Source organism: Bos taurus, chromosome 28 (assembly GCF_002263795.3).
Source record: "Bos taurus isolate L1 Dominette 01449 registration number 42190680 breed Hereford chromosome 28, ARS-UCD2.0, whole genome shotgun sequence".
NCBI classification, from domain to species: Eukaryota; Metazoa; Chordata; class Mammalia; order Artiodactyla; family Bovidae; genus Bos; species Bos taurus.
Window position 1 is genome coordinate 31,808,309 of NC_037355.1, and position 13,903 is coordinate 31,822,211.

At 43.4% G+C, this 13,903-nt stretch overlaps 1 protein-coding gene across 1 annotated transcript in view; it reads left to right on the top strand.

Moving 5' to 3' along the window:
• The window catches only part of LRMDA (leucine rich melanocyte differentiation associated), an 864,553-nt gene that overhangs the window by 306,991 nt on the left and 543,659 nt on the right, over positions 1–13,903 (top strand). Inside the window, exons 2-3 of the mRNA XM_010820667.4 lie at positions 1,717–1,843; positions 11,446–11,585. Coding sequence (XP_010818969.2) covers positions 1,717–1,843; positions 11,446–11,585 — 267 coding nt within the window. The remainder of the gene's footprint in view (positions 1–1,716; positions 1,844–11,445; positions 11,586–13,903) is intronic.

Consider the following 13,903-nt stretch of genomic DNA (forward strand, 5'->3'; position numbering starts at 1 on the left):
GTAAAATACCAGGGCTTCCTGACTGCATGTGTATAAATTGTGTGTTGCCTTCCTGAAGCATGAGGAAGAAGAGAGAAGAGGTGGAGGAAATGGAACGTGATGATTCTGTTGACCCGTGACCCCAGATGTACGCAGTACACCCCCACCCCCACTCCTGCTGTGGAGTATATAGTGTCAGTTACAGGGATTCAGTGTGGTCTGGGTGCTAGGCCCTGACTAGGGCCACCTGGAGGTTTGGGGCAGGAATGGGGCTGCTGGTGGCGTTCTGGGCCCAGTGAAGTCTGGGGGTTGAACTGCTTCTCTCACCTCCCAAGTATCACCTCTTAATTTTGGAGTCCTTTTGGACGGATGTCACGAAAAAGGTCTGGTACTCAAGTTCACACTCAAACCACAGGTCTAGGCATAGCATAGGCAAGCAGAGGGGTCTGTAATGGAAGTGCTATCAGTAAATGCATAAATAGTGTAGACAACGTCTCCCCGATTGGTTACATTTTATAGAATAGCCAGAGAGGCCGTGCAAGCCAGCCCTCTGGCCAGCGTCGTAGCTCAGCTGTCAGCCTCTGCAAGCTCAGCACAGCTCTTGGGTCTGGCAGGTGAACGAGCCGGGAGCATGTGGCCCAGCCCTGTGAGTCCCTCCACTGGGTGGCTTTCTGTAATTACCGTCTGTGTATACTGGACAGACACATGCACACAACTGCCCCTTGCTGCCGGCACCTCACGCACCCCTAACCTTACAGCTAACTTTCAGCTATGCCTATTACCGGGGTTGTTTTCCCCTTTCTGATACTTTTTTAGCCCTGAGCTGGGTACTTTATTCTTTCAGATGTCTGTTTTCTTTACTGCCTCCACATCTCTATTGTTGCATTCAATGCCTTTTTTTTTTTTTCCCCCAAGAACTAAAGTGAGAAATCCACTATCCATAAATTAAAACAATAAACTTCAAGCAGGGAGCCTTGAGGCAGAAATTCCCTCAACCCCTTTCTTAACCTACCCTTGCCTAACAAAAAGAAATCATGAAAGAAAAAGAAACGGCCCCTCAGACTGGAGTGATTGTGTGTTTCCTCCAATGTCTTGCCTTTTGAGGTAGCCACTGGGACACTGGGCAGAAGCAAATTAAGTGATTAGTAAAGGAAAAAAAAAAAAAAGCAGAGGTGGGGGAAAGTCAAAGGCAGTGAATGCAGAGAAAGGAAGCCTTCCCTGCCGTTTCCTAGGACTGCGCAGAGGAGAACCGCTAAGAAATGATACTTGAAGTTATATTTATTATTGTAAGAGGGTATGATATTTCTGGGCAGAAATGATGGATGACAACTTAAATTTGTGTCCAGGGAATGAAGGTGAACTGTGACAGAGTTATTTATCTTGGGAATGGAGGTTAGGGTCAGCCGAGGCTGGGTGCCTGAAGGCACAAGACAGTGACAAATTTATCCTGCAGGCCGTATCTGAAGCCCTTTGTTTTGGATCCTGGCTACTCACTAAGTGACCCTCATCCTTCATGTTGGCAATGCGTGAAGGATGCGGTGAGTGCCAGCGGCCCCTTCTCCCCCGCCGCCCCCGCCCCGGCTCCCTCTACTAATTCTTGTCATTCACTTTGCTGACAGGCACCAAGCCCAAACTATTCCCAGTCCTGAAAGGGAAGGTTAAAATATTTATTTCGGCTCATAATGGCCTCCCTGATTTAGTGCAGGATCATTTTTCCTGTTGGCTTTGTCGTTGCAGGTCACTGGAAGGACTGAGCGCGTTCGGGAGCCTGGAGGAACTCATCTTGGACAACAATCTGCTCGGCGATGACCTCGTGTTGCCAGGGTTACCCAGGCTCCACACCTTAACCCTCAACAAGAACCAAATATCCTTGGCTCTGCCCCTGCCCCCACTCCCTGCCTGGACCCTCAGTGGTCCCCTCCCGCAGGCCATCCCCCCCACACAAATACCTGTGAAATGTCAAATGAGTTTTATGTGTCAGCTAAATTAAAGTAGGTGAAATACATCCGTGGGCAGACAAAGCGTTCTGTCTCCTGGCACTCGGGACACTTCAGAGTAATTTATTATAGGTCATTCATAAATGAAATGCACCATTATATCTTCCTGTTGCTCCATTTTAGTGTAGAGATCTAAGTTATGGCTGTGAAGAAATCTTTTTAATAGATAAAAATAGAGAAAGAAAATAATGTCACTGCTGCCGAGAAGGCAAAGCCGGCTTCTGTTTGCTTGGGCTTGTGTGGGAGGGCGACCTCTGGTGGGAAGCAGAGGGTAGTGCGGCCAAGCAACTTCAGCCTTCAAGGAGGTTTCTGGAAGGCTCTGGGGCAGGTTTGCGGAACACTGCTGACCAGAGAGAGGGGAAAGGGGCTCAGGTCCAGCTCTGACCCCCGTGGTGTTCACAGTACTGGGATGATGAGAAGGGCCAAGGAGAGCCATTCCAGTGTGTTGAGGATCTAGCAGCCTGGGATGATACTTCAGAGGGGTCCATTGCTCTGGATTCTGTAATGAGGCTGAGAAATCAATCAAAGGTTATGCAGTGTGAGGCGCACAGCTCCTCCCAGTTAGCGCTGTAGACCTCTATGCCCACACAGTGCCAGGGTGCTTAAGCAGGGTGTTTCGTCAGTTTTGTTACTACTTGTTGCCTTCACACCTAGAATAATGTCTGGCACAAAGTTGAAGTTTAATAAATGATTGTGGGATGAAGGAATTGTTATGATCAGCTGTTCTTTATTGAGCACTCCTATGGATGAGGCACTGTGCTTGGTAACTTAAAGGGTATTTTGTTTTCATTCCTGCAAACCCTTTGAGAAGGGTGTGGTTTCTCCATTTACCTAGATTAGCAAAGAATTGAAGCATAGGCCCACAGCCAGATGTTTAACAAGGTACCAGGCCCTGGATTCAGTCTCAGCTGAGGCCAGATCCAGAGTTCTTTCCACTTGACTATGTTGCCTCAGACTTGAAATCCAATCACCTTGTTTTATTGATGGAGTGTTTGAGACCTGAGGTGGTTTAATCACATGTTTGTGTTCACATGGTAAGTTAGAAATAGATACAGGATGGGGCATTTTCCCACAAAGTATGAAATAAAGCTAGACGTATATGTTGAGATTAGCATATATGTTTATGTCAGCTGTAAGAATGATTTGCAAAATTATTAATCACTGCTTATATGTTGTTATAAGTTAATATTGTATTTATTCAGTAAAATATGCTGTTTGTGGCCATTATTAATTGGTATTTTCTTAGAAGAATGAGAAGGCTTATAAGTAAATATCAGTCTTTATCATAATGAAATATTCATGGATTATTTTTTCCTCTCCTATCCTTTGGTCAACCAAATTTCCTGGTTGTTGCCAATATTAGCAAAAAATTGAATAAAAATTATTGAAAATAATTTTTCAAATAGTTATAGTGTGTCTTATGGCTTCCTTGGCCATTTGAGATGATCACCTGCTTGATATTCTGAAATCAACTAAGAATAAAAGGATAATTAGACTACAGTTTGAATGATACGTTTCCTCCTATGGAGCCCATGCTCATGTTCTGTGTCCCACTTTACTGGAGGCTGTTGGAGTTGTTGGAGTTGGGGTTCATGTGTCAGTTTAATTATGTTTACCGTGGCCACACAGCTAATCTTCTAAGAGCCTCTTGCATTTTTTTTTTTTTTTTTGTACGTGTGATTTTACAGCTTTCACCTGCCTGTTAGAGTAACTGACAAAGAGGATTGTATGAAAATTTTTTGTGTGTGTTGGAATCAAAGTACAATGATGACATATGCAAAGCAGATTTTTGCGTGGCTATAAAACCAGCTGCCTCTGCCCTGGGATATTGTCAAGAAAGCAATATAAGAAATGGTGCAGTGAGAAGGGCTTCCCTAACAGCCCACAGATGAAGCCACAAAGACTGTACAGCAAATGTTAATCCAAAACTCAATTGCTCTTCTCACTCAGCACACTTCCTGGCCACGTCTCTGTAATATTAGTTGGTACATACGGAGACCTGCAAACACATTTTAGCACCAGCTTGAGCAAAACAGTTAAAAGACGGGCACACCCACTATGAGAGAATGTCATTTCATATAATGACAATCTGCAGATGAATTAGTGGGTGATTTTCTTGCTCAATCTCTGATTTGTATAATAACTATTGGAAAGTATTTTTTGGATACCTATGTGTTTAATATACATAGGTTATAGTATTGCTTTTTTTTATTACCACTGGCAGTCGAAGAGATATTGAGCAAGTATTGATGGTTGACAGATTACCTGGTTAGATTAAATAGGTTAGATTCTACTAAGATTCATGTTTCATGTGAATTTGCTAAGCATTATTATCTCTCATTTTAGAAGATTCATTTTCATAACCTGGTTTAGAATATATTGAAAATGTTCAGGGATCCACGTTAGAATTCATTCATTCATTCACTTAATTTATTTAAACTAAAAACAACAGCAACCAAAATACTTCACCATTTCTCCCACCCTCCACTCCCTCTTCTAGCAACCACTGATCTATTCTTTTTATGTATGAGGTTGGTCTTAATGTTATTGTTTTAAATTCCACATATAAGAGAGATCATACAGCATTTGTCTTTCTCTGACTTATTTCACTCAGCGTAAAAAAGTTCTTGAGATCCACCCATGTTGTTACATATAGCAAGATTTTATACTTTTTCTGGCTGAATAATATTGTGTTTTGCGTGCGTGTGTGTGTGTGTATCATTTTCTTTATCCATTCACCCACTGATAGACACTTAACGTTGTTTCCACGTCTTGGCTATTGTAAATAATGCTGCAGTGAGCATAGAGCTACGCATATCTTTTCAAGTTAGTGTTTTTGCTTTCTTTGGATAAATATCCAGGAGTGGAATCCTGGATCAAATGCTAGTCTTATTTTTAATTTTTTTGAGGAACACGCATACTGTTTTCCATAGTGGCTACACCGGTTTACATTCCCGTCAGCAGTGTTCAAGGGTTCCCTTTTCTTCACATCCTCACCAGCAGTCACTGCTTCTTGTCTTTTTGATAGTAGCCATTCTAACAGGCATAAGGTGAAATCACAGGGTGGTTTTGATTTGCATTTCTCTAATGATCAATGATGTTGAACATCTTTTCATGTACCCGTTGGTCATCTGTGTGTCTTCTTTGGAAAAATGTCTATTCAGATCTTCTGTCCATTTTGTAATTGTAATTTTTTTTTTTTTTGCTATTGAGTTATATGGGTTCTTTATATAGTTTAGATATTAGCCCCTCATGAAATAGTATTTATAATTATTTTCTCCCATTCAGTGAGTTACCTTTTTATTTTGTTGGTGGATTCCTTTGCTGTGCAGAATGTTTTTCATTTTTAAAGGGATAAGCTAGACTGGTGGTGGTTTTATTCTCAGTGTGGCTATCACCAGAGATTAACAGGCTTCTTGTTTTTCCTTGGTTCAGTCCTTTCCCTGTTCCAGCATCTCTGGTCTGTGGCAGTAACGCTGAGGAATCAATGTTGGTGGTGTGGAAGGAACCAGAAGGAAGCAGAAGGCAATGTGCAGCTGTAGAGCTGGCCAGATATATCACTATACTGTTGTAAGTGCTTTATTGCCAGTATATACACAAACCAACAGTTGGCTTTTTCATGATGGAACATGTCTTCTTTCTCCTCTGGTCTACTGGTATGATCCCAAAGGTTGGCTTCCTTACCTTGTATACTTGACCAAGAAGTAAAAAAAAATGAAAGACAGATAAAAGCAGCAGTAGCACTATGTGCCATTCTCTATCTTTCAGCCACTGGCCCTCCCACCTGCTTGTCTGAATACCCCGGCTCCACAACAGTTACGAGGTGCCAGGATGCTACTCCGTGAAATGCCTTAACCTTTGGCTCTGGCCATTGGCTTTGCTGCACAGTAACACACTCCAAAACTTAGAGTCTTAGAAAAACCAATATTTTTGTTTGTTTATAGTTCTGTATGGCAGCTATTTGGGCAGGGCTCAACTGGATGGTTTTGCTCATCTTCCTTGGGTCACTCAGGCAGCCACGGTTATTTGGAGGCTCTGCTAGGGCTGGCTGATCTGAGATTGCCTTGCTTATATGTCTGGAGGTTGGTATTGGTTGTTAGTGGAGCTCCATGTCTCCAACAGGCTAGCACAGGCCTCTCCATGTGGGAGGGATGCCCCAAGAGCAAAGCTCAATGTGCAGCTACTTTTCACATTCGGTTTGCATCATAGCTGTTGCTGCCCCATGGCCAAAGCAAGTCACATATCAAATGTAGAACAAATGTGAGGGGGGTTCCAGAACCCAGACCAAGTATTTGGCACATTTCTTCTAGATTCACCAATGCCTCCCTTCCGCACTGTGTGCTTCCTTCTTGCCCTCTCAGCGCGTCGTTCCATTTCTGTTGAGCCCTCAGCTTTTGGCTCCTGTTCGGGTAGACTTGGGTGTCTCAGCCTAGCTCTCGGTCTCCTGCTCATTGCTTATCTCTCCTCTCTGTGGTTTGTTTAGAGTAGCACTCTCACTAGCCATGGTGTTGCTTCTCTCCCCAACACTCACATTCTCCCTCCCTCTCACCCACCCATAAGCGTGGGCAGTCTCAGCCGTATGTTGTCTAAATACCCAGCCCCGAATAAGGGAACAACTGAAACGTCAGGAAAAGATCGTTAGCCACATGGCTCTCTCCCACTGGCCTTTGGGGCTGGGTGGAGGAAAGGTGATGAGCTGACTTCATTTTAAGCCACACTTCATTGCATCATTTTCTGTTTCTCTGTTGGCTTCAGCACATGCAGGAAGAGACAGCTGTGAACTCTGGTGCCAACAGGAAGAAGGAATAGTGCTCCGTGTTACACTGCTGGGCTGTGGTTAGGAGGCCAGTGAGTGCAGTCAGGAGGCCAGACTGGAGTTCCCACAGCAATTTACTGTGTCATCTTGAAGAAGGGGCTGGATCTTGTCAGAGGCTTCATTTTCTTTACCTGTAATTTGAGTATTTAATCTGAGAGTATTGTTGAGAGATAGTGCTGGCATAATATATATGGGAAATCACTTTAACACCTTGAACCTTTACAAGTTCCTTGCACATTTTACTGTTAGCCAAGGCTTTGGTGCCTTAAATGAATGACCCCAAATTGAAAGTAACTGAGGTACGGAGAACACCTGGATGAGAGCACCTGGTGAGATCCTACAAAAGCACAGAGACTCCTCATGTTTTTGTTTTTTAAATTCCTCTCTTTGTGGCCCCTAGAATTGTCATTTTGTAGGACCTAGGTCTGCATGTAGACTCTGCCTTTTAGTCATTGTGTGATCTTTGACTGTAAGTTTCCTTAATTGTTATCTGGATGTGATAATCTTTCAGACACCTGTGTGTGTGTGAATCAAATATGTCATGTAGGCTGTTCAGCATTTGAAAATCTGCTATCAGGATAAGCTCTAATTGAAATACCCCCAGGAGTCATAGGTGCTGCCCTTTGACCTGGGGTTGAGCACAGAGGGACAGATGTGCCCATTCTCACTTGGGAAGCAGCTTCAGACCTGTGCAACCCAACATGACACCATGAGATTCCTCTCCTCCTTCAGGCTCCAAACTTTCAAGGCAAGATGTGGCTTTGATCTTGGGCCCTCTGCAGAAAATCTCCCTTGGCAAACCTAGCCATGACAGCTGGGCTCTGCAATGGCAACCTGTAGACAGCATTGAAAAAAGTCTAAATGGCAAGTACTCTGGAGAAGACTTGATGAGGGAAACCAGGTGTGTGCTGAGAACCCAGCTGGAGAGAGTTGAAACTGTGCCAGATAGCTTCACATTTTAAAAGGAGAGGAAAAAAAAAAAAATCACCCTTAGGAGAATCCTTGAAAGTGTCTTCACAAAGGTAGTATTGGTTAGCTGGAGACATCAAGTTCCCTCGGCTGATTGTCTCCGGTTAATTTTCTCTGCAACTTGACAGAAAGGAATGTGACAGGTTCCATCCCAAGCGCACAGTCAGGCAAGACAAGGCTGTGCTCGTCCTTATTGACCCAGGAGATGAAGAAACCACTGGAAACTTCTCACGTGTCAGTCTCCAGTGCTGGTGTCAACATAATGATGTTGTTCTTGTCCAGAGCATCCATGGAGTAGGTGCAAGTGATTCCTCACCAGTATGGATTTGGGGGGACCACCTTGCCCAGCCCAAATGATGATTTAGCAGGTAGTTGGAAGGCTTAGGAAGAAGAACTTGCTTCTGCTACACAAAATATCCCAAAGGAGGCAGACTCTGAGACTCCAATGAATCCTCTTGGATTCACTGGCACAGAATGGCTGAAGCTTCTTGAAGCCTGCAGACCCTTTGCCCAAGAAATTCCCATGATCAAGACATTCAAATGAGTTTCCATTTCCACAGCCTCCTGCTAAGAGGCAGATCCAGATTTTGTGAAGTGTGACGCTTACATAATTTGAAGAGGCTCTCTTAAAGGCAAAGACTATATAATTACAAACACAAAATTAGGTATGGAGATCAATGTGTATTTGGAATAAAAAATGTGTTGAAGCAAATTAAACTTTTTTAAGTTGACAGATACCATACATGGAAATATTTAGCAAACAATCTCTCTTATACTATGTATGAGAACTTTTTCTATTTTTCCCTGCAAATTCCCTTATAACTTCATTCTTTAATTAAGTTTTACAGGTGGCTCAGATGGTAAAGAATCCACCTGCAATGTGGGAGACCTGGGTTCGATCCCTGGTTTGGGAAGATCCTGGGTTCGATCCCTGGTTTGGGAAGATCTCTGGTTTGGAGGAGGACATGGAAACCCACTCCAATATACTTCCCTGGAGAATCCCATGGACAGAGGAGCCTGACAGGCTACTGTCCATGGGGTCACCAGGGTCAGACATGACTTAGTGACTAAACCACCACCACCACCACCACCACTTCCCTGGATGGTAGAATGCAAGCCTTCCCATCGCTAATTACCAGATATTGAGGAATGACTGGACTTTGAGTTGGACTTCAAGCCAACTCAGTTGTCTAGTGTTTCTCTACCTTGGAGATCTTGCCAGTTTTGAGTTCCTTTTCTTCACATTCTCACCTTTGTGCAGTAGATGAAAAAAAGATGAAAGTTTAAGTGATTTGTCTCTAAGAGAGAAATAGGTTTCATCTGGACTTTGCTGTCCATAGTAGAAAGGGCTTCCCATGGATTCTCCAGGGCCATTGTCCACATAAATACTTTGAATCACTTCAGAGCAACACATCAGTGCCATTTTGGTGGCCCACTCTCTTGGAGTTTTACAGAAATACAGTGCTGGCCAGTAAGAAGGTTCAGCTTGTCTGGCTGCCCCCTTGAACTAGGACTTGGCTTGAGGCTTCTGGAAAGCATATTGGGTATGAGTCCTATTGTTCTTTGGCACATCCAATGGGTACCATATGTGGGCAAGAAGGTTGGAGAGAACCCTGAAGGGGAGAAACCAAGACATGGGCTGAGGTGTATGCAGGTCCAAGTCGAGGCATGGAGTATCCTCCCTGAGGGATGCTGCTGGCCCTGGCCCATCCTGCATACTGGACTAAGACTGAGCAATTTTTGAGGAAGACACTCCAAAGCACAGGGATCTCTGAGATGCTTTTGCCTGGCTCGAAGGGCAGCACTCATAGGCTAGAGTACTGGCAAGATTCCTTGTTTTTCATTTTTTTTTGTTTAATGACTATGAAACATCCAAAGACAGAACTTGCTGGAAAAGGCAAGTTTTTCCTGAAATCATTCATTGTCTTTTTTTTTTTTCTCCAATTTTATTTTATTTTTAAACTTTACATAATTGTATTAGTTTTGCCAAATATCAAAGTGAATCCGCCACAGGTATACATGTGTTCCCCATCCCAAACCCTCCTCCCTCCTCCCTCCCCATACCATCCCCCTGGGCCGTCCCAGTGCACCAGTCCCAAGCATCCAGCATCATGCATCGAACCTGGACTGGCAACTCGTTTCCCACATGATACTTTACATGTTTCATTGCCATTCTCCCAAATCTTCCCACCCTCTCCCTCTCCCACAGAGTCCATAAGACCGTTCTATACATCAGTGTCATTCATTGTCTTTTTAATTAGTTTTATTTAGAGATTTTCTTAAAGAGTGTGGTGATTGAACTTTAAGAAGTATTAAGTATGTTTTGTCTTGAGTGATGAAATTTGTTAAAGTTTTGACTCCTGGTCACTTACCCTCTGTATTTCAAGCTTACCTCCTTGGTAGGACCTTCTCACTCATCTTCTCCATATGCTTCTAATCTGTCATCCTCCTTCCAGTGATCCTTTGTGGTTGTTCCTGGATATCATTTGTTGAAGACTTGAAAGATCAATAACTTGGTTGTACAGTCTTTGTTTAGGAAATGATGATGTTGGGCAGTAGAAACCCACAATCTATGAGGACACTCAGACCCTCTTTAACTAGTTTTCCCCTCTCTTGCTTGTGAGCTTTCCCTTTCATTGTGTTGTTCTTGCTCCCTACCAGTCTAGTGCTTGTTCTTCCATATGATCTTTACATGGCTTGTGTATGAATAGTACTTGAAGGCACTTAGTTTAGAGAATATAAAGTTGAAGGGAGGTATGTGAGCCTCAGCCACCTGAGGGCCATCACATGGAAGAGAGGAATGACTTACTCTTTGTGATCTCCCCGACTAGCTAATTTGAGTCACTGTGTGGGAATTCAGTCTCTGGGGAAATAAAAACTCTCTCTTATGGTTGTTAGAGATAAACTTCCCTGTGGGATCCTCTGGCAGATATGTTAGGGACTGGATTCAGATGTTGGTTGGATTTGGAGTTCAGTTGACAAACTGAAGCATGAGAAAATTGGGATGATACCCCCAAGGTTACTCACAGAGTAAGGGCAGCCCTTTTATCTCATTTGACCTTCTTTTCCTGGAAATGGTACCCCGACTCTTTGATTCTTACCAGTGGCATCTCCCATCATGTATTTAGCCCCTGTATGCTCTACTGTCGTTTCCTGGTAAGGGCCCCGTTCTGTCTGCTGATAACAATGTTAGCTAACTCTTTTCACTGGTAGGCTCCCGGTAGTCATGGCCTCTATTCATGGCCTACACTGTTCTGTTTGTCTTTTCTTCTTAGCTTTGTACTCCTTTTCACCCAGTGCGATGTCTTATTGCCACCAGTGAGGCCACTGAGCAATGCTTAGCTCCACAACAGGCTCTCAGGTCACAGAGGAGGCCAATCCCAGTTTGCACCCATGCTACTCCCGTGTTTTAATGATGGACTGCCCCCAAAGGAGAAACCATATATTCTGATGAGACCTTTGGAAGTAATTTCTTGCTTTCATTAACAGTTGAGCTGTGTCCCCAGTGGGAGTGAAAAACTAACCATATCAGAAGCCCACAGCAACTTGATTTCAGCCCCTACCCATGTCATGTCCTGGGAGCAGATGGGGTTCATCAGCTGCTGGGCTGTGCCTGTCAGCTCTGGTCTGTGTCCTTTGCTAAGCCTTTTGTCTTTCCGGACCAAGATCCTTAACCTTTGTCACATCACCGACTTGGAGTATCTGCTTGACCACCTGGCAGAAGTGACACCAGCTCTGGAGTACCTCAGCCTCCTAGGGAATGTGGCATGTCCCAACGAGCTCGTCAGCCTGGAAAAGGATGAGGAAGACTACAAGAGATATAGGTGAGTATCTAGGTTTGAGCATAGTATGAAAAGAAAAAAATGACATTTTTGGAGAGATAATATTATACTCTGGGGTGCATAATAGATGTCTGGTAAGCATCAGTGGTCCCTTCATGCTATATTAAACTTTGCCCTATTGGGTACCCTATAGCCAGGGTCTTCCTTCATTGACGGTAACAAGAGCCAAGAAACATGAAAAGACATTGAGTGGTCTAGCCCAGGGGTTAACCAACTTGTCTGTAAAGGGCTGGATATTAAATACTGTATGCTTTGAAAGTCATGTGGCCTCTGTTGCAACTATTCAACTCTTCTATTATAGTGCATAAGTGGTAATGAACAGTTTGTAAATGAATGGGCAATGCTGTGTTCCAATAAAACTTTATTTACAAAAACATGCAGCAGGCCAGGTTAGACCCATGGGCTGTATTTCGCTGGCCCCTGCTCTGTGTTGTAAGATCTTCCTGTCTGTTTCAGAGTCACATCTTGGAGAAAGAGGCCTTCCCATGAAAGTTTAGGGAGCTTATATACAGTCTCAAGAGAAAGTTTCATAAGGTCCACGACTTTGGTCTTTGATGGAGTCCAAAGTGAAAATGCTATTCTTTCTTCCCTCCACTTCTAAACTATCAGCTTTGAAATACCTAATCCAAAATCCTCTTTAGGGAGTCTTTTTTGATCTTACCCATTTTACTAAACTCATTTTATTTTTGCTCTTCATTTTAAATTTTGTATGCTCTCATTCTTGATTATTGTTTTCTAAATGTTATAAATGATGTTTTCGTATGTATAACTTTTCTCTCAGTTATAAGTTCTCACTAGCACCCCACCTGAATCAATGTACAAGGAGGAAGGGAAGAAGAAAGGGAGGAAGGAAAGAAATAAAAGGTAGGGAGGACTCAGTTAAGTTCAATTCAGTCACTCAGTCATGTCTGACTCTTTGCAACCCCATGGACTGCAGCACGCCAGGCTTCCCTGTCCATCACCAACTCCCAGAGCTTACTCAAACTCATGTCCATTGTGTCAGTGATGCCCTCCAAACATCTCATCCTCTGTCATCCCCTTCTCCTCCCACCTTCAATCTTTCACAGCATCAGGGTCTTTTCCAATGAGTCAATCCTTTGCATCAGGTGGCCAAAGTATGGGAGTTTCAGCTTCAACATCAGTCCTTCCAATGAACACTCAGGGCTGATTTCCTTTAGGATTCACTGATTTGATCTCCTTGCAGTCCAAGGGACTCCCAAGAGTCTTCTCCAACACTACAGTTCAAAAGCATCAATTCTTCTGTGCTCAGCTTTCTTTATAGTCCAACTCTCACATCCATACATGACTACTGGAAAAACCATAGCTTTGACTACATGAACCTTTGTTGCTAAAGTAATGTCTCTGCTTTTTAATATGTTGTCTAGGTTGGTCATAGCTTTTCTTCCAAGGAGTAAGCGTCTTTTAATTTCATGGCTGCAATCACAATCTGCAATGACTTTGGAGCCCAAGAAAATAAAGTCTCTCACTGTTTCCATTGTTTCCCCATCTATTTGCCGTGAAGTGATGGGACTGGATGCCATGATCTTAATTTTCTGAATGTTGAGCTTTAAGCCAACTTTTTCACTCTCCTCTTCCACTTTCATCAGGAGACTCTTTAGTTCCTCTTCACTTTCTGCTGTAAGGGTGGTGTCATCTGTATATCTGAGGTTATCGATATTTCTCCTGGCAATCTTGATTCCAGCTTGTGTTTCATCCAGCCCAGCATTCTGCATGATATACTGTGCATATAAGTTAAATAAGCAGGGTGACAATATACAGCCTTGACATACTCCTTTCCCAATTTGAAATCAGTCTTTTGTTCCATTTACAGTTCTAACTGTTACCTCTTGACTTGCATGCAGATTTCCCAGGAGGCAGGTCGGGTGGTCTGGTATTCCCATCTCTTGAAGTATTTGCCACAGTTTGTTGTGATCCACACCATCAAAGGCTTTGGCGTAGTCCTGCAGAAGTAGATGTTTTTCTGGAACTCTCTTGCTTTTTCAGTGATCCAGCGGATGTTGGCAATTTGATCTCTGGTTCCTCTGCCTTTTCTAAAACCAGCTTGAACATCTGGAAGTTCATGGTTCATGTATTGTTGAAGCCTGTCTTGGAGAATTTGGAGCATTACTTTGCTAGCATGTGAGATGAGTGCAATTGTGCAGTAGTTTGAGCATTGTTTGGCATTGCCTTTCTTTGGGATCGGAATGAACTGTCCTTTTCCAGTACTGTGGCCACTGCTGAGTTTTCCAAATTTGTTGGCATAAGGAGTGTAGCACTTTCACAGCATCATCTTTCAGGAT